Source organism: Diorhabda carinulata, chromosome 8 (genome assembly GCF_026250575.1).
Source record: "Diorhabda carinulata isolate Delta chromosome 8, icDioCari1.1, whole genome shotgun sequence".
Taxonomy (NCBI): Eukaryota; Metazoa; Arthropoda; class Insecta; order Coleoptera; family Chrysomelidae; genus Diorhabda; species Diorhabda carinulata.
The window spans coordinates 2,422,904-2,448,651 of NC_079467.1; the positions used below are offsets into that span (position 1 = coordinate 2,422,904).

Here is a 25,748-nt window from a genome sequence, read left to right on the forward strand (position 1 = left end):
TCAGTGAATTTGTAAATATGCAAAAAATTGGTCATGGTTTTGTTTGAAAGGCGTTAGCCCAACTAATATGAAAGCTGAAATAGATTCAACTGTAGATGAGACGACTTCTTCGATATCAACAGTAGACCTGCGAAGACCAGCATCGCAGTGGTCGACCAAATGAGGTGACGACTCCAGAAATGTTGAAGAAAGTCCACAAAGCGGTACTGGATGATCGTCGACTGAAAATTGGCGAGCTAGCAGACGTTTCCGTATTTTAACTGGAAATTTGGATATGAGAAAGCTGAGTTGAAGATGGGTACCGCTTTTACTAACAATGGAGCAAAAACAGCGTCGTGAAGATGTGGCAAACGAGTATTTGGCAATGATTCACAGAAATAAATCTTTTTCACAACGCCAAGGTCCTGGTGTCAGTTTCTTGGGATAATTTTCATTGAATATATTTAAAAAACTATGAACAGCGAGTAATATGCAACGTTTGAGCAAAGAAATCAAGCAAAAACGGCCACATTTGGCTAAGAAGAAAGTGTTGATTCATAATGTACCAGCTCACACATCCTTTATTGAAATGACCAAAATTAATGAAATAAAGTAAATAACCTTCTGTGTTTCCGTTGTTTGGCCAGGTACTTAATAAGTGGTATAAGCGATTTAAAAGTAGAAATGCGTCGGTTAATGGTGGAATTCGACCTCAACAACAAATAAAGTTGAAAATGTAAAAAATGTTGACAAACTGGTTCAATTGAACAGGTTATCAATTATTATATAGCTTAACGCAGTACTTATAATGTCCAAAGGATTCGATCAAACACTTACAAACTATAAATTCTAAAAGGAGATATTGTGATGTTTACGAAACGGAAAATGGCGAATTACTTTCTTTTTATAACTGTGACATCGCTTCAATCCAGCAGTCTCCTTTTATCATTTAACAGATTTGGTACCATGCGACTTCTGGCTTTTCCAAAAATTAAAAATAATGTGCTAAAGCTGTACAGATGGCAGACATATCTGGAGAAGCCTTCCAGAAATGCTGGATTTTGTACCCAAAGGAAAATTCCAGCAATTATTTTGTCTTTGTTTGTGAAACCGAAAATTTCAATTTTTTCAATTTTAAAATGACTGTTTTTCCATTTTTTGCAGTAAGCTCCTATCTCTTCAGTCTAACAAACTAATATTGAAATTAGTTAACTACACTAAACTGTTCTAAACTGAAAAATCACGATCTTTGTATAGGAAAATACGAACAACACTGAGGACATAAACTCAGATCTGTTCGAATTGTGGTCTGCATCATTTCTGCATAGTATTGAAGATGGATAATGCTTCTTTTATTATTGTGAAGAAATTTTACAAGCTTAGAAGTTTGCATGCGTCTCTTCCTGCACCGAATATTCACCACAAATGAGACTTGGGTACACCATTATAATATGACTAAACAAACGCCTATAAAGTGGAGGAAAAAAGACAAAGTCGCGCCAGTTAAATAGAAGGTGCCAGTCGAGAAGGTGTTGTGTATTGTGTTGGGAAACATTGGAAGACCCTCCTTATAGTTAGTCTCGATTTGTTGCCATGCGACTATTCTTAATTTGATCCATTGGCGTGACCGAAAAGGTTTTACGAAAATGGCATCCGAAATCTAGAAAAACTGTAAAAAACTTGAACAGAACTGTAACTTGATAATAAAATTTTCTATAGCAAAATTACGCTTTACATTTAAACCAAAACCACCCTCGTACAACTCACGTTTAAAGGAATGAAAGCAAAGTTAATGACATCTATGAGGCTATATTGAGCCGAGTATATTTGATACAAGGTTGATGCAATACGTCGTAGACACCGGTTGGTTCTATTTTAAAAAATAAAAAAAATTTCATATTTATGGAGCTAAATTTTGAACACTACAGGTTGTAATACGTGTCAAAGATTTGCTGATTTTTTTTATTGTCAACCCATTCAATACGGAGAGCGTGCCGGCGCGCTCTTCGATTCCTTTCCCACTGACGGTGCACGTGCGGGCACGCTCTCCTTTCCCTTCACCAATGACGGAGAGCGTGCCAGCGCGCTCGTTTCCCTTCTGAAGTGAAGTGAAGTAATTAAATGAGTACAAGCTATGGGTGAGAACACGTTTGCTGAAATCCGTATTTAAATTGAAAAATTTCTGAATTAAGAGAATCTTGAACTATACATAGAGCACTCTTCTGGAGATCATCCGCAACACTCAAACGATACGGCGGATGGAAATCGTCGATAGTAGCAATCACTTGCAAACAAACTCAAATGTAACAAAACAAACATATCCAGCTGAAGAAAATAACAATGTACAGATACCAGGTACTAGTACATTTAGATAAGTTACAAATCAAAAAGTAGAAATATTAATATAGAAAATTGCAAAAATTGTACATTTATTCTTAATATTAATAGTACAATTAATAATATTTAAGTTAAGTTATTCCCAATTACTAGTTCGTAAGTTTTTTCATGAATGTAAAAAAATATTGTATGTAACTCGTGCAAAAAATGTTTATTGCACTCAAGGTCTTGTCAAACTCGGCCTAACGGCTTCGTTAGACAAATTCACGTCGAGTGCAATAGACAATTACTTTTTGCTCATGTTACATAAATACCTATTTTGGTTTGTTATTTTATAGTATAAAATTTATTTCATGATATAAACGTTCGTTAAAGTTTGCAAAACTTTTGTTGAAAGATATAATATTCGAATAATTTATTTCTGCTACGTTTTGCATAACTTTTAATCAACTTCCTGCGTTTACGTGATATGATAACCTCAAAATAATTTTGGGAATTAGCCGAAACTTATCGTGCTTTTTAGTACTAGCAGATAAGATAAATTGTTTGGAAATTCCGTCGCTATCTCTAATATTTTTCATTCTTTATTACAGGAATGAGAAATTCTACACATGCTGTGATGAGCCATATCTAGATATAACTTTTAACATAACAATGAGAAGGAAAACTCTTTTCTATACAGTGAACATCATAATTCCGTGTATGGGCATTTCTTTTCTAACGGTTCTCACATTTTATCTACCATCAGATAGCGGCGAAAAGGTAAAACATTAGTTTTAGGAAATTTCGGAATTACATGCCGTTACCAAGTTATCTAAGTATGTAGTTCAACAATTTTTCTCTCTATTTGTCTAAGCTGTACGAAATTTCGAAGCTATTGGGCCAACTCAGCGTCGATTCAATAGTATGTAAACATTACTCAAAATACCCCAATCGAGCGCAGAGTTTTAAAATCAGAAAATCTACTTTGTTCAACTTTCACTATTTAATGTAATTAACAATACAAATAATAATATTAATGATAATTATAGAAAATAATTTATTGGGTATTAACATACGCCTGTTATATCTAGAGGTTTGGTTAGAATAGAAAAATTTATGCTAAATATAATGGGGTGAGGGTAAATATGATAAAAGGAAAATCTGGAGTATCATATATGTATCAAACAATCACAATAAATGATCTTAATAACGATAATAAGAAGTAAAACAAAACGACTTAGAGCTGAATGAAGCTCGTTGCAAAGTAATTAACTAAACATCTTAAGTAATCAAGGTCATATGAATAACTCTTAGACTCAACTAGCGCTCTTCATAACCCCTTTTTCAAGGGACAAATCAGAATGATGTGTTCTAGAGATTCGGAGGTTCATTAGTTGCAAATTCAGAAAGCAGTGGAGTGATTAGTTTGTCGTTTGTCGAAATACTGTGTAAGTAGCCTCGTAATAAAAATTTATATTGGGAATTGGTACTAAGTTAAAATTATTCAATGTCTTTCCTGTTAATAGTACCTGGATGAAATATATTCTTAATTCAATTGTATTTGCTTAACATTTAGATTAAACTAGCTGACCCGGCAAACGTTGTTTTGCCATATAAAATATTTCTAAGGAATTTCTAGTCTAGAAAAAAAAAATAACTAACTTATTGTAAGTATTTAAGGATGTGGTATATGAGTGAAACAGGCATGGAACGTTGTGATCAATGAGCGAATATAAAAATAACAAAACACCTAACATTTTTTATTTTATTTATCAATATCTTGATGCTATAGAATGAACAATATTTTTTGTTAGCCCATCTTCTAACACAAACAAACTGGATGGTTTACCCACTTGAGAGCTTGCCACGTATAATTGTCCGTGTGAAAAACATGGTGTGCTCAAATCTAAGCCACAAACAGACATCGTTTGGCCTTGGGACTTATTAATGGTCATTGCAAATGCCAATCTAATCGCACTTAATACGTTGAAATTGGTGGTAGTAATATATTTTTAATAGTTTCAAATTACGAAACAAAATTATCGGAGATCCAACCTTCAATTGTAAATTATGCTGTGCCATGCGTGGCAAATCCAGTGAGCTCAAAAATTCTGTCGGAAAATTTACAGCTTCGCTGGCATCGCAAACTGTATCAATAGATTTGTATGATACCAAGCTCCTTGGCAACAACTGTATCTTCAGATTTAAATCCTCAACGTCCACATTTTTTGCCGCTGAAATTGCTCTTTCTGCAAGCCATTCATGATTCATGTACTGTGTGTGTACATCGGGAAATATTTGTTCAATGAGAACATCTTGCGAAACAATGATTGTGCAGAAATCCGTCTTTAATTTTACGCATCCAGTTTCATCTATAGTAACTTTTCCATCACCGATATCTAAGAGTTCTTTTGAGAATTTTTAAGCGGATGGATCTTGAAGCATTTGAACGCGCATATTGACTTTCAGCTGTACTTTTTCAACATTACGCCACAATTGCGATGATTTTAAGCAAGCATTGATCTCATCAGCGTATGTTGAGCGTGGAATGACGGGAAGTGTTTGTCTGAAATCACCTGAAAGTACTAACAGAGTGCCACCAAATAGTTTGTCATTGTTTTTAATATCTTTCAATGTCCTGTTCAACGCCTCAACGAATGTTTGTGTGCCATAGTAAATTCATCCCAGATGATAATTTAACACTGTTTCAGCACTGTGGCCACTGTGGATTTTATCCAAAAAATGAAAATAAAATAAGAATGCAGCATTTTCCCTAACAGACATGCAATTGTGCTTTGTAAGCTTTGTTTTATACGAGGGCCGCTACGTAAGTTTTAAGATATGACGTGAATACGTCAAATCTGACATTTTCATCAGGAAGTTAGTTACTTGAAACTCATCTTAGTAAAAAAATTGGATTTAATCGTGAACATTTGCGTGCAATGATTCTCTATGACTTTCCATATGGATTGAACCAACAACAGTGTGCCGATCAAGTCGCTTTGACTTTTGGTGATGAAGCACCATCTCGAGCCATCATATTTTGCTAGTTTTCATGGTCAAAGAACATCGAAGCTGTGCGTAAATTGATATTGCAAGATTTGGGCATTAGTTCTAGTAGTATACATTGAATATCACATGACCATTTGACTGTCAGAATGATTTGTTCGCGTTGTACTTCATATAATTTGAAAATTGCTCGAAAAAAGCTCGTGTCGATTGGTTGTATGTTGAAAAATTTCAATCGTCGTGCTTCAAAAGACGACGAATCATGGTCAAACACTATATTTAAGTGTGTTGATTTATATAGAAAAAAGAATATTTGCGAGCGCGAGCGTGAGCGCGAGCGTTTATGTTTATAGATCACAGTTCGTAATCTAATCGTACCGAACATCGAGTTTGTCATATATTAACAGCATTTAAAAGACTGAAATATTTTTTAATTTGAACTGATCAGTTATTTAATTTAAATTATTTTCAGGTGACGTTGTCAATATCTATCCTCATTAGTCTCCACGTTTTCTTTCTTTTGGTTGTTGAGATAATTCCTCCCACATCATTAGTCGTACCGCTTTTAGGAAAGTACTTGATTTTTGCTATGATATTAGTATCAATAAGGTAAGATAATACGTATATATAAGAGTTTCCTCAATATACACATAATATATCTTTCATTTCTAGTATATGCGTTACAGTAGTAGTTCTTAACGTCCATTTTCGGTCTCCCCAAACGCACAAAATGTCGCCGTGGGTGAAAAGAGTGTTTATCCATATTCTTCCTAGACTTCTCGTTATGAAACGACCGACTTATATTTTCGAAACAAGGAGGTACATTTTTTTCAAATAAAAAACGAGGAAGAAAGGAAAATCGTCGAAGTTCGAAACTGTGCAACAATTTAAAACTTGCAAGTACTAGTTAAAATGTTTATTGTTGTAGTTTAGTCCCAGTTTGTCCTCTGGTACTCAAGAATGTGTTGTGATTAATACTTTTTAGATAAAGACATCTTTTTGTGAAGTTCATATACGAATTCTTTTACACTGGAAAGGAGACTGGGAGAAGCTGGTATTTTTGAAACGATGGCAGCGAGGAAACCTCTCTCAAGACGCCAAAATAAAATTTGGAATTTGCAGTGGGCTAAAGAACATGAATATTGAACGCATGAAGAGTGGGAGAGGGTTGTATTGGAGTGATGAATCGAAGTTTGAAGTTTTTGGGTCTAAAAGAAAATTGTTTGTGCGCAAGTTGATGCTAGATACGAAATTAAATTGAGCGCGGGTTTTCGAAATTTTGGAACTTGTATCTCAAAAAAATGTGTAAACGCGAATTACTCGAAAACTAAGAGGAATTCGAAAAAAACTAATGCAACAAAAAATGTAGAGCATAAAATTTTCTACAAAAAAGTATTTTAGTCATTTTTTCGTTGGAGCTACTATTTTTCAGTAAATCTCCCTCATCGCCGAAAGCCGGAGCATCCGCTCGCGAATTCCCGCTAGTGCAAATTCTAATTAATTTACATTCCAAGTGCACATGGAAACTGCTCTAATTCTTGGTTAGGTTAGGCTACTTCGTATCCAAAAAATCAAAATGCATCATGATGGTTAAGATTTCTATTTTTTACTATGGAAATTTTCGAAAATCCTGCGAGATGAAGTTGTATATCGACCACATAAGCACTTGAAGTTTCAATGGATTTATTTCATCACTCGACATATTAACAAGCAAATCCAACGAGATATTTGTCGTTCGTGTTATTATCAATATTTTCATGTATATAACACACACGCACCACTTCTTGGTTTGAAATTAGCTAACTTTTAAAAAACGCAATTATGAACGTTATCTTCGTTCTCGTTTGATTATTATTTCAATATTCACAGACTTCTTAATAGTTTATCACAAAAATGTGGGTACTCATTTTGAAGCTTAGAATCTCAGTTTCAAGTTTATACAAAAACATTCTCAGGATGAAATATCCTTATTCTTACAATTTTGGAAATGCATAGAGACTTCAAAGTGACCCGTTTTTTCGTAAATATGTTCTTAAATATCCAAGAGTAAATTTATTAAAAAAATTCAAGTTGCATTTGTGAAAACACGTTACACAGAGTCAGGGCCGGATTAAGATTTATAAGGCCCGGGGCTAAAATAATGACGGGGCCCCCTTAAGGAATTCGAAAATCAGGAAAAGTTCACAAAATAATATCAATACGTTAGATTTGTGGTATCAACACATCAAAAAATACAGAATGATTTCCAAATGATGGGGCCCTCTTGGACCTGGGGGCCGAGGCTATAGCCCCCCAAGCCCCTAGCTTAATCCGGCCCTGCAAAGAGTTGATTGCGAATCGTGACATTGTATTAGATATTTGGTTTAAGAGGACGAACGCTTTCTTTTCGTCTCTTTCCCATGAATAATCTTGCCACCTGCAGAGATGATCACAACACGAAACGCGCGCGCGCAGACGACGTGTTTAGAAGTAAAGCCACGTTCGTACAATTTAAGGAGAATATCTTGCTCTACAGTTTTGGATTCGGCACTTTTTTTCGAATTCTACGTAGTTTTCGAGTTATTCGCGATTCAAAATATTTTTGAGCGTTCAAACACATTTTATAATGGAAATTTTAAGGTTAGGAAAATATTCTGTACAGAATGTTGTGCTCCACATATTTTGTTCTGGCAGTTTGTATGGAAATCCTCATAGTTTTCGAGTTACCAATTCAAAATATTTTTGAGTACATGAACCTATTTTACGGTAAAAATTTTGAGGCTAGGAAAAAATGTTTGTAGCTCAATCTGTAGAGTATTTTGTGCTGTATATTTTTTGCTCCAAAACTTTTTTTCGAACTTCTCGCAGTTCTCAAATTTTGAGGCTAGGAACAAATATCTAGAATACTTTTTTGTAGAGAACTTTGTACTCTACATTTCTTGTCACGGTATTTTTTTTTCGAATTCCTCATAGTTTTCGAGTTATTCGTGTTTCTTAATTTTTTCCAGAGTCAAGTTCCAAGTTGCTAGACTGATTCAGCATCCCAAAACCTTCCAGAATCTACTCGTAGAAAATCAAAACGGCCCAATTTCATTTAGGGCTTTAGCTCAAAATCGCCTAATTTCCCTGTACTATATCTACTTATGTTCATAATTCTAATATCATTATCAATGGTATCGTTTTTAGTTGTTGTAAATCACTGAAATTATAGGGTGGACAAAAAGTTTTCATCGGTAATTAAACATAAAACATTAGAATCAACTTGTTTGTCCTATTAATTCCACAAATAATTGAATATTATTAGGATTAGCATTACCAAATTTCACTTGTTCAACTGTGACCTTATAAAGGTCCTGAGAAATCACTCGATGAAGTTCTTTCAATTTGTTAGTGATAAAGTCAACAGGTTGATATTCATACAAAGTATGATATCAAGAAATACGGATAATGAATTTATAACAGCAATTACTTGGGCATCTTTTTCAACTAATAAATCTCATACCCACATTTGTTAAGACAAGCCAACCTTCCGCCGGGCGCATTCAATCTTCGAAATGAGTAGAATATCTTTTTGCCTACCAAGTTTCCGTATCTTCCCATCTGCTTTCTAAGAGTTGAAGTCACAGAGGTAGCTGAATTCAAGGAATTAATCGGATTACTTTACCTGTGATATGAACTCGATTTGATAATATTATCACTATAAAAACTCAAATCTTCACCTGACGATTCCTTTCCAAACAAAATTTTTTTCGGGGCGCTTGGTGTGCTTTGATTGAATCCAGTAGAGCTTTTCCTAAGTCCAGTAGCGAAAATTGTGTCGATTTACTGTGCCACTTAAACAAAACGTTGATTCGATTGAAAATACGATTCCTTTTCTAAAATTTCGTAAGCAAGTTGAACTTTATATGGGTGTAGTTGTTTTTTCTTTAAAAACTTTACTACATACGATTGACAAACATTTTGTTGTTAGCCAATTTCTGTTGTAGTTACGTGAGAGTTTTTTGCATAGTTGCTTAGTCCTGGTCTTCCAGATTTTAGAACATCCCTCACCTACAATAATTCTGCTTATTAAGCGGTCTTTCAATGTCTGTTTCGTTAAATTAAGCATACACTTCTTTATGACTTCGAAATCGAATTTATACCATTTCTTATAAGGTAATATTAAATGTATTTGATCTCTCAGATGAATTGTGTCCGACCAGGAATCATAATGCGCCTGTCAGAGGGTTAAGCACGTTCTGGCTTGTCAATCTTATATTACAGCCTCTTTAGTGAGGTCGTAGTTTACGTTACTGTTGTAAATATGTGATTTTCAACAGCGAATCATCATTAAGTTTAATTTCATGTTAAAGAAAACGCATATGAAGCGTAAGAAATAAGCGATTTAAAAGTAGAAATGAGTGAGTTAAAGGTGGCCCTCGACATCAATAATGGTCGAAAATGACAAAAAAACGTTGACAAACTTATAATATAATATAAAACTTCTGGCTTTTCCAAAAAAATTTTAAAAAAATGCTAAAATAGAATTGTTTCAAGCAACTATTGTCATTTATAATGTTAAGAGCGTGCAGATGGAAGCCATTTCTGAAGAAGCATCCCAGAAATGCTTCCAGTCACGAACTCAATTTAAAGAGAAGTACAAGAAAATCAATTTGAATCTCATTGAATTGAAATCAAACAATTTCCTATCCAGCAGATTCTCCTTTTTCTTTTCCCTTATTTTTGATGTTTATTTGTTACCGCTGTTTATGTTCACAGTATTTGAAATAGCGTCGTTGTATATAGTTGAGCGAAAATAGTTGAAAGCCTCTTGATATTTTGATATCCTTTCTTCCTCAAAGTTTACATCGTCTTTAAATTACAAGAAATGAAATCAAATATTTCAATTTAATATCAATGTTTTATTTTTTGCAGTAAGTTCCTATCTAGTCGATTTATTTCGAGAAGTCGGCAATATTCAACTTGCCTTTATCCATACCGGACAACAGTCCAAAGGGAAGATAGTCCGAAAAAAAGATACTTGACAAGTAGTAGGACACCCAGTAAGGAGGACTTATCTCCAAGGTTAGTAATAGTAATCGATTTTTTCGATTGAATATTTCCACTATGTCCTAGCTTCAAAAGCTAAGTTGGTATTCCAGGAACCGTTGATCATATTTGAAATGTACACCCTGTTTGTACTACCACTATATCAACACTCACAATCACACTCTCTGACGCGCGTTTCGATAACCAAGTTATCATTTTCAGAGACTGAAGGTAAACGCGAGTACGACAGTGTAGTTGTAAGTGTTGATGTAGTGGTACGATTTCCAGTGTATTCAGCATGTTGAATTGAAACGATTAAGATAATAAATTTATCATCAGCGACCATCAATACGGCTTCCGTAAAGATAGATCAATCAGGCACCTTCTGGCCTATGTTACTAACGTATGGACTGAAGCTATAGAAAAGTATGGGGAATCCAGAGGACATATCAAAGGCTTTTGACAGGGTTTGGCATGACATCCTTCTAAATAAATTGAAATAGTACGGTTGGTCGTCCTCACTAAACGGCTAGCTTAGTAGCTTTCTCTAAGACCGATCCATCTAAGTCGCTGTCAATGGACAAACCTCAGAAAAGTTTGAGTTCAATGCTGGTGTTCCCCAGGGATGCATATTGTCACCTACTCGACAAAACTACAAACCAGAAAAGCTGGTACTGCAGCTTACGATTGGGTCCTGCCTGAACATAATCTATCACCATCGCCGCCAATTGGTATAGTAACGTGGCTGTTTTAGCTAAGACAGCTTCACAAAAACTTGAAGCTCTCTTTAAGGCCAAAAAGCTATATATTCGCTACAGCTTCTAATCCTCTCCAAGGCCCAAATTCGTCTATTTTTGCTTGCTATTGCTGGCACATTTAGAGCTCGGCTTTCAAGCGACAGACGCTTTTCCGAGCCTAGAGCAGTTGTTGTAAAACCTACTCAACGGGAAGTCCTGCAGACCCCCATAACTTCAATTTATCGGGATTAATTTCTTTGGAGAAGTACAAACTTGTGGGAAATGCTACCAATCACTACAGCCTTGTATAAGAAAATGATTTTAATTACGAATATACTTTAAAAAAAATTTTATAATTTGATAGAAGCTCTTTCGATTTAAATGCGTGTTAACAACATTCACGACTTATCTAGTACAGTTCTGCTATTACGTCTCGGTAGCGAATTGGATTTGACCTGAAAATTATGATAGTAATCAATAATTAAGCACGTAAACAAGTAAACAACAGTGAAATATCGAATTATAACTAGAGAGTATGTAAATATTTGATGCATAGTTTTAATCTAATAATAGCTGAAACATTATTTATAATGTGATGATGGACTGAAATTTCAAATTTCGAAGTGGAAAAGTTTAATCTGCAAAGGGAGTAGAAATTTTCACATTACCGACGATTGATAATGTCAAGAGCACTGAAGATGACCTACGTCCAGGTCGCCCTGTGACTGTTTCAACTCCGGAAACGGTGACCAAAATCAACCAAACTGTGCATCCAGACCGTCGAAAGGGCATTCGGATGACTGCCGAGGTGGTAAACGCCGATAAAGAAACGGTTAGAAACATTTTACACTAGGTATTATACATGGTAAAAATTTGTGCGAAGGTGGTGCCAAAAAATCTGACTCCTGACCAAAATCTATTAAGTCAGCGGGTCTGCTCAGACTTCCTTGGAAGTCTGCTTTGAATGGGACCCTGTTTGAGTCGATGGAAGCGGTAAAGCAAAAACGGCAGAGCTTCTAAAGGCGCTCACCAAAGAAGACTTCCAGCACTGCTTCGATCAATGAAAAAACGTATGGGAAGGTGTGTGTCTCCTCTGTGATGAGTATTCCAAACAAAAAATTTTCTCCTTTCTCTTCAAATTGCTTCAGAAGACGCGTCAAACTTCCCAGTGTGAATTTCTGCTCGAAATTCAGAAGGCTTGGCACCCTCTGATGCCCAAATCTTCAGCAATATCGCGTACAATACTGCGTCGGTCTTCCAAAATGAGTTCTCTTCTCTAGCACTTGTACTGGAGGGGACTTCCCGGTCGGACATCATTTTCGATAAATTTCATATCATTTTTGAGCTGAAACCGAATAATAATGCGTTGCGCAACAAATACTGGTTCATCCTTTCCGCTCTCGGCTATAAGTACATTAAAAAACGAGGTTCCATGGTCTCGACTGTTCTATACGCATCGTAATAGACCAATCTAACATCTAGTGGAGCTTTATTTGAGCCATCCTTGTATAATGCCGATCTTCCTTCAGAATTCAGAAGTATTGCCACTTTAGAGCGGTTTCTACAATAATGTAACCATATTTTCCAAATTACCAATAATTTATAATTTAATCTATAAATTTTGTACCAAATATTAAATCATCCAAAATAAAATAACAGTTATCTGGATAGAACCAAATTCTCATGGTTTGTTCGACGATTTCCAACAGAATTAATCGATGAGTGTATAAAATGAAGTATTTTTGTTCAGCATCATTTGTTAGAACTTAATATATCGAGCCTGTTAAAACAGAATCTTGGTATTTGGTTCAAAACTTACTATTCAACACAGATTAACTGTTTACATTTAGAAGCAATCTATAATTAAAATCATAAATGCCAAATGGGACGGGTATACTTCATATACATTGAGTACGCCGCCGGATTTGATTTAGAACGCTTAGAATTAAAATCATTGTTGAATACGGAAAGGAACTGGCAATGGCAACACCGTTACAATATTATGAAAAAAAAAAACAAAACCTTTCATGTGTACGATCACCAAGTGAGGTGAGTGAGGTCCTAAAACTGATTCGGAATCAGACTTGTAAACAAAGCTGTTATTAACAACATAGATTACATTTGAAACCGAACGATGTTGACTATCCGTTAGTGTAATTGTTGAAACTCTTCTTCATCTCTTTTTTTGTAAGTTTCTTCTTACTGAATTTCACCTTTTTATTTGGGTTCCTTTTTAGGCGTTCTTTCTTGACTTCCTCTGCTTTAGCCTTCTCTCTTTCGTTACTTCCTCCAACTGATCCTTTATAGGAGTGCTAGTATGAATCGCAGATTTTTTTCTTCCTAATATTGTGTTTCGATATCAATAATTAATAATAGGCAATTCAACGGTGTCTTTGTGAATCAACTATACAATAAAGATGGCGGATTTGCTTGTAAAAGTATCCAATCTATAAAGCATATTTTCCAAGTTTGAAGACACCACATTGTTTAAGTATTTGTTTGGTAGCCATCAATAGTTTAAATTTTCAGAGACCTTAGCCCAACCAATATAAAAGCTGAACTAGATTCTACTCTTAGTGATAGTGCTCCTTCGTTACCAACAATAGAATATTACATAGTAGAGTTTAGACGAGACCGCACGACCTACAAAGATCAGCATCGCAGCAGACAATGAAATGTTGAAGAAACTCTGGACGATCTTCGATTGAAAGAGCGCGAGATAGCTGACATAGTAGGCATTTCAAAAAGTGCAGTACTTTCTGTTCGCATTTTAACTGGAAATTTGGAAATGAGAAAGCTGTGCGCAAAAGGAATGTAGTGTTTGGTTCAACCAGCTCTAAATAAGGTAAAGATCGTTCCATCTGCGGGCAAGGTCATGGCGTCTGTTTTTTTGTGATGCGCATGGAATAATTTTCATTGACTATCCTGGAAAAGGAAAAACTAACAAACACTATCGCTATAATGCAAACTTTTTCAACGTTTTAGCGAAGAAATCAAGCAATAACAAAGTGTTGTTCCATCAAGAAAATGCACCAGCTTACACGTCTGTTATTGCAATGGTCAAAATTGATGAATAAAAGTTTGAATTGCTACCTCATGCACTTTATTCGCCAGATTTAGCCCTCTCGAATTAGTTTCTGAGCCCTGTCTTGAAAAAATGGCTTGGTGGTCAACGATTTTCCAACAATATAGTGACGTTGGTAGTTAATAGCAATTTTGAGGTCCTTGACGATTCTTATTATAAAATGAGTATCGAACTTATTGAACACCGCTAGGAAAAGAGTATGAATCCGAAAGAAGATCACTTCGAAACGTATAATGCGAAAGATGGTGAAATTTTTAACAGAACAGGAATACATTTCGTTAAATTAAACACGTTCCTTCTACCAATCTCCATAAACTACACCCCGTCGCTACGTAATGATGTTATTTTATTGTTTGTAGATATGTGAGAAACCAATTAACGACAGCTATTTACTTCATGAATTTTCCCACTTTAGCAACTTGTTCCAGTGATATTCATGGTATATATAATGCCTAGTTGTTTGTGAAGTACTTGGATCGATAAAGTGTGATTAGTTGGAACATTCAATATGCTAATCTCTATAATTGCTATTCTGTAATGTATCTGTTAAAGTGTTGGATAATTATTGATCTAACAGGCTACCAATATATTGTGGTCTATAACAGAAACGTCCTTCTCATATATATCCTAGTCGTTCCTTTAGCATATTTCGTTCAATAAACTAAAAGAATAACTCAGATCGGCTACCACAAAAAATAACCCATTGAAGCTGCGTGAAATTTTTCAATATAATAAAAAATTGTTATTAATTAACTACAGTAAATAATGAAAACAACTAAAGTTTCCTGAAAACATGTTTGTTGCATATTAAAATTAAAAAATTGATGATTTCCATTCCGAGTCTGTTCAGGCGTTCTACCCAACCGATTTGCTTAATTTTTTTTTCAATGAAAGGTATTGATGCACAGATCAGCTGTCAACCATCAAATTTCATCTAACTTATACAAGTTATACTCAAATGCGATTTCCCCCTGTACATTACATATGGGAGTTTTTCACATACACACGTTCTTTCCTCAATATCTCAGGTTCTAGTCAAGATAGACACTTCGTTTTGGTTTAAGAAAACTCGCTGAAAAACCTTCTTTCTTTTGAGGTTTTGAACACTTAAATCGGTTGAGTTGGAAAGGAGCTAGGCGCGGACATTCAATGTGGAGTTATGGATTTTTGTAGGTTTTTAGCAATTTTTCTACATTCAAAGATCTATATCTCAGGTTCTAATATAACTACAGAGTTCGTTTTGGTTTAAGAACACTCGCTGAAAAACCTTCTTCCTTTTGAGGTTTTGAACACTTAAATCGGTTGAGTTGGAAAGGAGCTAGGCGCGGACATTCAATGTGGAGTTATGGATTTTTGTAGGTTTTTGGCAATTTTTCTACATTCAAAGATCTATATCCCAGGTTCTAATATAGCTACACAGTTCGTTTTGGTTTAAGAACACTCGCTGAAATACCTTCTTTCTTTTGAGATTTTGAACACTTAAATCGGTTGAGTTGGAGAGAAGCTAGGCGCGGACATTCAATGTGGAGTTATGGATTTTTGGCAATTTTTCTACATTCAAAGATCTATATCTCAGGTTCTAATATAACTACAGAGTTCGTTTTGGTTTAAGAACACTCGCTGAAATACCTTCTTTCTTTTGAGATTTTGAACACTTAAATCGGTTGAGTTGGAAAGGAGCTAGGCGCGGACATTCAATGTGGAGTTATGGATTTTTGTAGGTTTTTGGCAATTTTTCTACATTCAAAGATCTATATCCCAGGTTCTAATATAGCTACACAGTTCGTTTTGGTTTAAGAACACTCGCTGAAATACCTTCTTTCTTTTGAGATTTTGAACACTTAAATCGGTTGAGTTGGAAAGGAGCTAGGCGCGGACATTCAATGTGGAGTTATGGATTTTTGTAGGTTTTTGGCAATTTTTCTACATTCAAAGATCTATATCCCAGGTTCTAATATAGCTACACAGTTCGTTTTGGTTTAAGAACACTCGCTGAAATACCTTCTTTCTTTTGAGATTTTGAACACTTAAATCGGTTGAGTTGGAAAGGAGCTAGGCGCGGACATTCAATGTGGAGTTATGGATTTTTGTAGGTTTTTGGCAATTTTTCTACATTCAAAGATCTATATCCCAGGTTCTAATATAGCTACACAGTTCGTTTTGGTTTAAGAACACTCGCTGAAATACCTTCTTTCTTTTGAGATTTTGAACACTTAAATCGGTTGAGTTGGAGAGGAGCTAGGCGCGGACATTCAATGTGGAGTTATGGATTTTTGTAGGTTTTTGGCAATTTTTCTACATTCAAAGATCTATATCCCAGGTTCTAATATAGCTACACAGTTCGTTTTGGTTTAAGAACACTCGCTGAAATACCTTCTTTCTTTTGAGATTTTGAACACTTAAATCGGTTGAGTTGGAGAGGAGCTAGGCGCGGACATTCAATGTGGAGTTATGGATTTTTGGCAATTTTTCTACATTCAAAGAAATATATCTCAGGTTCTGATTTCTGATACTTATTTAATGGATTCGTTGCGAGCGAAGCCGCGGGTAAAAGCTAGTTGCTTCTTAAAAATAACATCGTCCAAATGTAAACCGTTGAGCTCACGGCTTTAATTGAATCGAGCACTAAAATGCTCAGGATGACGTTAGCATAAGCTTTAACTTTGACATAACCTCACAGGAAAACGTCCATGGGTGTTAAATCGAAAATGAGACCTCTCTTGTAGACCAATTTACCAGGGAAAATTTCACGAATTTGTATCAGAGGTCTACTGGACAAGTTTGAAGTTGCTCCATCGTTCAGAGTGAACATCAAATCCATCCATAGACTTTTATACTGGGAGTTTTTTCCAATTTTCAACGGTCGTATCCAAGATATTCGTGTATCAATAATTTATTTTTCACGAAATATGTTTATTCTATAAACAAAAGGTTTATTAAAAAGTGGAAAATGCCAAAACTCAATTTCTTCATCACGACAAGCATTGTTTTACAATCAAATACGCAATATCGCAATTCACTTTTATTTTTTCCTGCTGGGACTTCCATAACTAAAAAAAGTTTCTCAAAACAATTTTCGTACACTAATTGTTATTAATTTTCTCTTCAAATAATGTACAATCAAATGATGAAATTAAAAATATAGTTGGGTGATTCCGTTCTAACTGTGATATTCAATGTCCTGTATTGTTTTTTTGTACTAGTCATTAATTAATAATCAATTAATAAAAATTTTGTGTTAATTGAATAATTCTTAAGATATTTAAACATTATTTTTATACAATATAACTTGCCACTTAAAGAAAACTTATACTACATCACTTGAATGTCAGTACCGTGTCATGTCCATTCCTAGAATTTACCGATAAATTATAAGTTGTAGTAAATTCCTCTTAGAGTTGTATTTTTACAGTAAAATAGATGAATAATATGCATAAAAAAGTTAGAAAAGTTAAATTTTAAAATCTTGAAATTTTGAATACAAAAAATCACAGTTAGAACGGAATCACCCAGTTATTTCGATATAAATATTTGTATACTTGCAATTAGCTGTTATCGGTTCGATTAATCTATTCTGATACTAAATTTCGCCCCCAGATAGTGTACCTTTAAGTTTTATACTATTTCTTATAAGAGCTAAGTAAATATTAATGTAAATTCATATAGAACTTAACCTAAAACTATCGTTTATCTAGAATTTTCCTCGAAACAATCAGTTGTAGGTATCGAAAATATCTTTCCGTTTTTGATATCATGCCAAAAAAATGGAAATATGTTCTTAGAATACAACATTAGTGACATTTTGAAATAAAGGCGCAACAAAAATATGATTTTTTTTAACTAAAATGGTAAAAAAAATATTTATTCATTATATAATATATAGAAATTACACCATAAACAATGAAAAGACATGTTTATTTCTGTTCATACTGTTTTCCGCAACATTAATTTCCCAACTTTTATTCAAGGTTGACTGACGGCGCTACATTTGGCGGCAGCTGTCAAATTCACGGACCGTTAAGCAGCACTTTGCCCTTAACAGATATAGAAGATGAAAGTGGCCTTAAAAGTCCAATATTACATAATCCTGCCTACTCACACAGCAGGTGTCCTCCTGAAATTCATAAGTCATGTTTCTGCGTACGATTTATTGCAGAACATACCAAAATGTTGGAAGATTCTACGAAAGTAAGAAATTTAGTAACAATCTTATTTAATTGATGTACATTTTCCATTATACTAACGATTCAAATGTTTTCTCTTTGTATTTAACTAGTATAACTCTCGTCAAATTTCTCAAATCAAAATATATATAGTTTTAACGTGAAGATTATCTGAAGCCAATTCGTAAAAGAGGATTCGATCAAATCTTTGCTCGAGAATTATTATTATAATACTACTTAGAATTAGATCCGAATCCAATTTTCTAAGCCCCGTATTGTATCAGAAAAATATCCTGATGTGAGACTAAGAGCTGGATCAGACGGTGCGGAATGGACTTATCCAATCAGCAACTTGACGCATCCGTCACTGAATTCTGCATCCAGCGCGTGGATGCGGAACCACACAATCAAAACAAAACTAATTTTTTATTATTAGGTAAATAATAGTTAGTAGGGAAGTAAAGAAACCCGGCCTAAGTTCACTAAATTAGTTAATACAAACCCTGTATTCAATTAACAGGTTGAGTCCCGACCATATTTTTGAGGCACTATGACACACCATTAGGTTTTATTTATTTTGTCCCCTTTATTCATGTCATAAATCATGTAAATTTTAGTTTCATCAACTTTTTTTGTCTCAAATTAGCGAAAAAAACGAAGATACTCAGACCGGAGTGGTCGGCGTTAGGAATTAATATTTTCACTGGATGCCGAACACTCGCTATAAATTGAAAGGCAATGTCTAGCGATGGGATTCTTTTTTTGATTAAGAAGATGGACAACTACATCATCACTTGGGTCTAACAGATCTCCTATTACCTCCAGTGGAAAGTCATAAAAACGAAAGCCACGACCTCCAGAGTACTTTCTATGTAGATAGTATGCATTAGTCAAACTTGTACCACCTTATAGTTTTTCTATTGCAACGATACTACGACAACATTTGATCCTGGCGATCAATTCCTAACATATAGTTATTATAGTTTAGAATGGCTTCAAGTTTTTCATTTTCTTTTCTTCTTTTATTGCTTACGGTCACTTCTTAGGGTGCCGGTGCAATAGGCAACCTTGTAGCTAAGTCAACACTGTTGTAAAATATGTCGAGGTATACCGCGTATTCTCAACCTAACTTTTCTTCAAGTAAGATCGTTAGTTCTAGTGTTGGTACATATAAATCTATATCTTGACATATACTTCCGGAAAATGGGTATATTGAAGAACGGATCCGTTTTTTCAATTCCTCGAGCCTTAAGGTACTTCCAATTTGTGATACGTGACTTTGCAGATGCTTCACTGCTGAGAAAAGCTTGAATAGCATAATCATTTGTCTGGTTTACAATCTGCAATAAAAAGTGTCGTCAATTATAAGGCTTAAAAAATCTGCCTTTGCTCGGAACCGGTACTAAAAGCTCTCGATTTTTCTTGTACCTGTTTTTGTCCATTGGAAATTTGCTTGTGCAATAGTCGGAGCAAACCAGGCGACTGTCCATCTACATCAGAATCACTTTCTGTCTTTGATTCCTAGAGGTAATCTCCGACAAATATTCTTCACCTCTGCTAACTTCTAAACACTGCAATAGTTCTTCATCTGTGAGTTTTTTCGAACAATCATCCTTTTTTTCTGCAGTCCAGGAGGTTCAGGCTGGGTAACCTTGTTCAGCGACACAAAAAATAAAAAATGGCGTGACCAACTGGACCACGTGCTCGACAAATGTCTTTAGAAGGGAGCTGGAGCAGCTCCACATCACTCGCTAACGCCGACTGCATATTGATACGTAAAAATCACTTCCATCGGAGTAGCGGGCACTCAACCTGTTAATAATTTTGACTCATAAATTTCCGATAAATAAAAGTTGGTTTTTTTTTTAATGTAGGTAAAAGAAGATTGGAAATACGTAGCAATGGTATTGGATCGATTGTTTCTTTGGATATTTACATTGGCGGTACTCGTAGGTACGGCGGGTATTATTCTACAAGCTCCGACTTTATATGATGATCGGCAGCCTATAGATAAGAAATTTTCTGAATTTGCCACCACGACGGTTGTTCGATGTCCGCCTCAAATTTGAAAGGACATTTGAATATTTGAAATACTACGTTTTAAATATTCAGTTATCGTTTGATCTAGTGAATTTTATTTGCGGATGAATGTTCATACACATTTCCTTCCTATTTTATGAATTTTTCATTAAATCGTGTGAATTTGGAACAAATTTTTGAAGCGAAACTGGATAAATTAATCGCGTTTAGCAAAATTCATATTTCACTGGATCAAACTAAAATATCCGAAGTACTGTTATGTAAATAAAATCCGTTTATATGCCGTTTAAACGAATTTAGCTTTTTGAGAACTATTTTACAAGTTAAAACAAGAGATACTCACTGTTTCAATAAAAGTGAATATTTTAAAAAGAAAATTAACAAAACTATACGCGAGGTTTTAGTACCTAGAGTGTTCATTTTTAAATTTATCTAAATAAATGGTGTCCATATTACAAACATCGAAATGATAAATAATATACAGTAGTTATATTTTTTAGATACATTTGTAATTAGAATTTGATATATTAATGTTTCTAAATCTTCTTGATTTTAAGTCTCTTCTGTTTCAAAATTAGTTTTTTTAATAATTTTTGAAAGATAGATTAAATTGACGTTTCGACTTTTCTTTAAGTCTTTGCCAAAATATTTTGAAACGTCAATTCAATCTATCTTTCAAAAATTATTTAAAAAAAACTAATTTTGAAACAGAAGAAAGTTTTAGAAACATTAACATAACAAAAGGTCTAAGAAATAAGAAATCAAATAAACATGAATATATAGAAATCGACCCAACTAAGAAAACACATTCTTTTGCTAAAAATCCATTGTATTCATCAATGTAATCTCCTTCAAGAGCAAAACAACTTCTCGATGCCGTGCTTATAAAAGAATTTGTCTTTTTCCTCAGTTGCAACAATTGCTTCTTCATTTGAACTGAATTTCTTACCGGGCGAGCAATTTTTTGTGATCAGCGAATAGCCAGTAATCACTATAGGCCAGATCTGGAATATACGGTGGATGAGGAATCAAGTATTCGATATAACCAAGGTTGCCATCAACTTGTGAATCAGTGGTTTTTTCTTCGACATACGAAGACTATTTTTCTTGATTTTTGCATTCAAACGATCAGACAACTCTATGTAGTATTCGCTATTGATTGTCTCTACCTTTTGGATGAACAATATTCCAAAATACTGGAGCCGTAACCTTTTCAGCTGACTGTTGCGCTTTTGAACGCTTCGGACGTGGTTCACCGGCTGTAATCCACTCAGATGATGATCGTTTTGTGAAGAGTGAAGTGATGTATCCACGTTTCAACCATTGTCACATATCGACGCAAAAAATTTGATATATTAGGTGTAAACATGGCCAAAGACAGCTGTGAATCTTCAAAACATTGTTTCCTTCAGTTCTTTATAAATTGCCTCACAAACAAAAGGAATGAAACGAAAATTTTCCCCAATATCTACGTATCTCAGTGTTACCATGAGTTTCTGATCTGCTGATATTACGTCTGTCGCCAAGATTTTTTCAGTTATCTTATGTTTTATTTTTCTTATGAGTTTTTTAAATGTTTCTTCATCTATTCTCGAATAATTTTGTGTTTTTTCGTCGAATTAGCTAGCTAAACTCATGCTTCACCGCCTGAGTGCTTTTTTCTGTCCATCAGACTTCAAAAGCAAAACAGCAGCAGATATAATTATCTCCAGTGATGCACTGATCACTTTTTTTCTTGTTTACTCTACTTTTAGCTTTTTTATTTTCATTCACAAATATTAAATAAAAATTGAGGTTAGGAATTTTTACTTATATAATTTATGATGTAATGTAAAGTGAATTCAACATACTATTTTGTAATTTCTATGTTTGTTTTGGGACATCTTTTGTTAATATCGAGCCGGCGATAAAACCGGATTTGTTTGTTGAATGAAATTTTAATTTTGAAAATTTCTGATTTTGTTATGAAATTAATAGTGCGTATTGTATTATCACGAACGGTTCAATTATTGAATAATTTATTATATAATTATGTGATTTTGTCGAAATATTAAACGGAACTATAAGTACGGCCTGATGTAACTTGAAAGCAATGAGTGTGCCGAAATGGATCAACTTAAATTTTACAAACTATCTTAGCTACACAATTCAAATACAGTTTTCTAATTGAAATGAAAGTTAAAACATTTCCTTATCAGGAACATTTTCACGTTATAAGTTCGATACTTTCTAGAATAGACGTCAAATATGATTATTTTCTAATTTTTCGTTTATAATGATAGATTTTTGATCTTAATAAAACTTAACTGTGGAACTAACTCATACTGACACTTATAATCAGTATACTGTGGCAAATCATCATAAGTAGATTGAATCTAGAACAGAACTGCCAAATTATCAAGATTCACTTCCATTAGTTCTTCTTATTCTTACGGCGTCGTCTCTTTACGTAGGTTGACGATCCAAATGGCTATTTTTCTGTAGACGTCTATCCGAGCTATCTGCGCAAGTCTATCAGGCTTGAATTTTGTCTACGGCCGACCGATTGTTTTCCTTCGATCTTTCCTTCTATTATCAGGCGAACGATCTCTTATCGCTCGCCTCTCATTATATGTCCTAGGTACAGCAACTTTCCTCTATGGTTGTCTTATATTTCATATAAGATACATTTCGAACGCATTAATTTTCTTCTCTGATGCCGCATCCATACATCCAACTTTCGCATCCGTACAGAAGAACAGAAAAAATGTAGCAGCGAAACATTCTGGTCCGGAGTTCCAGGCTGAGGTTGCGGTTTGCCAGAAGTGACCTCATGTTGTTCAGTGTTTTCCGCGCTTGCTCAATTCTTAATCTGATTTCGAGTTTTGGGTCGCATTGCTGGTTGACGAGCGTGCCCAGGTATCTTAGAAATGACACTTGTTCAATAATCTCTCCATGGACTCTTAGGGTGACGTTTCTTTCTATTTTTGAGAATACCAATCGTTTGGTCTTGAACGTATTCACATAGAGGCCGAATTGAAGTTCTGATAGGCTATTGGCCACTACCACGGTATCATCTGCGTAACGAAGATTGTTTATAATGTTTCTATTGACCTTTATGCCAGCAGTTGTATTTTCGAGGACTTCGCTGAATACTGCCTCAGAGTAGAGGTTAAACAGTAGGGAAGACAATACACATCCTTGTCGCACGCCTCTTCTTATTGCTATCTCTTCTGATGTGCACCCTTCGATTTTGACTGTTGCTGTTTGGTGCCAGTAAAGTCCGGTTAGCTCTTAATTTACGTAAATTTCATTTTATAGCATACTTGAATACTAAAATTAGTCGCCAATCATTTGTCGAACTGCAGATAGAGTTCAAATAATATGTTCTATAAATGATGTACTATTATAAACATGTCGTAAAAGTTTTTGCTCTGAAGAGAATATCGTCGCTGTGAACGAAAGTGACGAAAAATATCCAAACTCATCGATTCACATTGAGACCATCATATACGTCGTACTTTCATCAATTGTTTCCTAGATCCTATCTTGTATCACGAATTTTTTGACATTACGAGATTGTTTATAAAAAAATTTTCATATCTATAGAGAAAACAATCCAGAGAATTCATTAAAAACGGAAAATACACCGTAGTAGTATCACCTACGAGACGAGACTTGACTTATCTCGCAAAAAAGAGAACAATCTCGTAACGAGTCCCGTCTCGCAATAAATGTATCGTCTCATGTCACGAATTCTCGCGATTTTTTATGTTTCCTATGAGTTCAAATTTTGATTTTAATGAACACATGGTGATCTAACAAAAAAATTGAGAAAATTGATCATAGATATATAGTATAATAGTAGTACACGTGGAAATATCTCGGAAAAGTCAAAAAGGTAAACTTTGCGTAACAGCTATTGTAAAAACAGGCTGCTCGTTATTATGCAGCCTCAAAAATATGTTTCAATAACTTTCGCAATTATTAATATTTTCCATTTTTATCTGCGATACTTCAAAATTTTTGAGAGACTCTTACGTGAAATTTGTGAAAGCTTCGTCTTGTTTCACAAGAAACATTTTGAGTATCGTCTCGAGTCTCGTATCGAAAACGAAAAGAGACTTTCACCAACTAGAATATCGTGAGCAACACTAATCGTTAGCCTTATTTGAAAAAATAACGAAGCGAGGACTCATGAACAATAATTTTTGGTTCCTTGTGTAATATTTTTCTTATTTATTTATACGATTTCTATAGTGGAGTGAATTAATGGATACTCTCTCTTACATTATTAATTTATTTAAACACTACACTAACTTACAATAATTCACTTATTACTTTCACTTCACTTTTTACTTAAATCATTCTTCGATTACTGAGATAATACTGAGTGGATCCCAGTAAAACATACTTTTGCGGGTTGCGTCAGTCTTCAGAACAACCTCTGCAGTTGATAATACACAAAACACCAATAGACCTAATGATTATCGAAAGAAACTATATACATGAGAACACCGAGAACGAAAAAAAACATAAAAGAAAAGCAAAACCAGAGAACAAACTCTGAAAAAGTGGCAAGAAAAATGGGAAAACGAGACAATGAAAGTACACTTAGTAGACTCGAACATTGTACAATTGAACACTAATTGATAAATAAAAAGAATTTTTATAGTATTACACTAATGGTATGTCCAAAGTATTTTTTCCATATTTGGCACATACGATATAAAAGGAAGACCAAGGATAAAGGTACAATATATCAGGAACTATGGAAATAAACAGTAGGGGAGCCGAAGCAGAGATTTCGGGATTAAATACAAGGGGTTACTTTGAACCTATATAAGGCCGCCCGTCAAGGATAAAAGATCAAATTGATAAAAAAAATTGATCATCAGAAACTGTCGAGGGTGGGATACAAAACGTCATCGCGACGTTCTCGAGCGTGACTGTTTTTTTTATTTTGAAGGAAAAATATGTAATCTGACAATTACCACTAACCGAAGTAACAAAAATTCGTCGATAGAGTTCACTACCTGCAGCTGCGTGATACCTATATTTATTTCTTTTTCTTCACCTATCTATTACTCTCTCACTCTGTTTCCACTCTGGTTTCTGTTGCCGTGACGACATCACAGCAGATTACAGAGACTCGTTCGTTGCATGATATTATTAACAACATGGTTCCAACGTTTTAGCTTATTTTGTTATTTTAATATAAGATAAATATTTGTATGAGTGATATCAATATAAAATGTGTATTTTGTAGTGAAACTTTTTTGCAAAATTTTTACTAATGAAGATGATGATTATTTAATAAAAAGATCATAAAAAATTGAAATTATTGAGCATCTTTTTCAAATTATTCTCTTTTATTTGCATGCTATTTCCTGAGCTCAATTAATTGAGTGCAAAAATTTAAAAAAAATG

General features: G+C 34.5%; 1 protein-coding gene across 1 annotated transcript in view; it reads left to right on the plus strand.

Annotated features, from left to right (window-relative positions):
• The window catches only part of LOC130896999 (acetylcholine receptor subunit alpha-like), a 177,622-nt gene extending 152,758 nt beyond the window's left edge, over positions 1-24,864 (plus strand). The window contains exons 6-11 of the mRNA XM_057805457.1: positions 2,910-3,078; positions 5,780-5,916; positions 5,980-6,126; positions 10,201-10,350; positions 18,105-18,324; positions 20,174-24,864. Coding sequence (XP_057661440.1) covers positions 2,910-3,078; positions 5,780-5,916; positions 5,980-6,126; positions 10,201-10,350; positions 18,105-18,324; positions 20,174-20,368 — 1,018 coding nt within the window. The 3' untranslated portion in view covers positions 20,369-24,864. The remainder of the gene's footprint in view (positions 1-2,909; positions 3,079-5,779; positions 5,917-5,979; positions 6,127-10,200; positions 10,351-18,104; positions 18,325-20,173) is intronic.
• Positions 24,865-25,748: the final 884 nt, after the last annotated feature.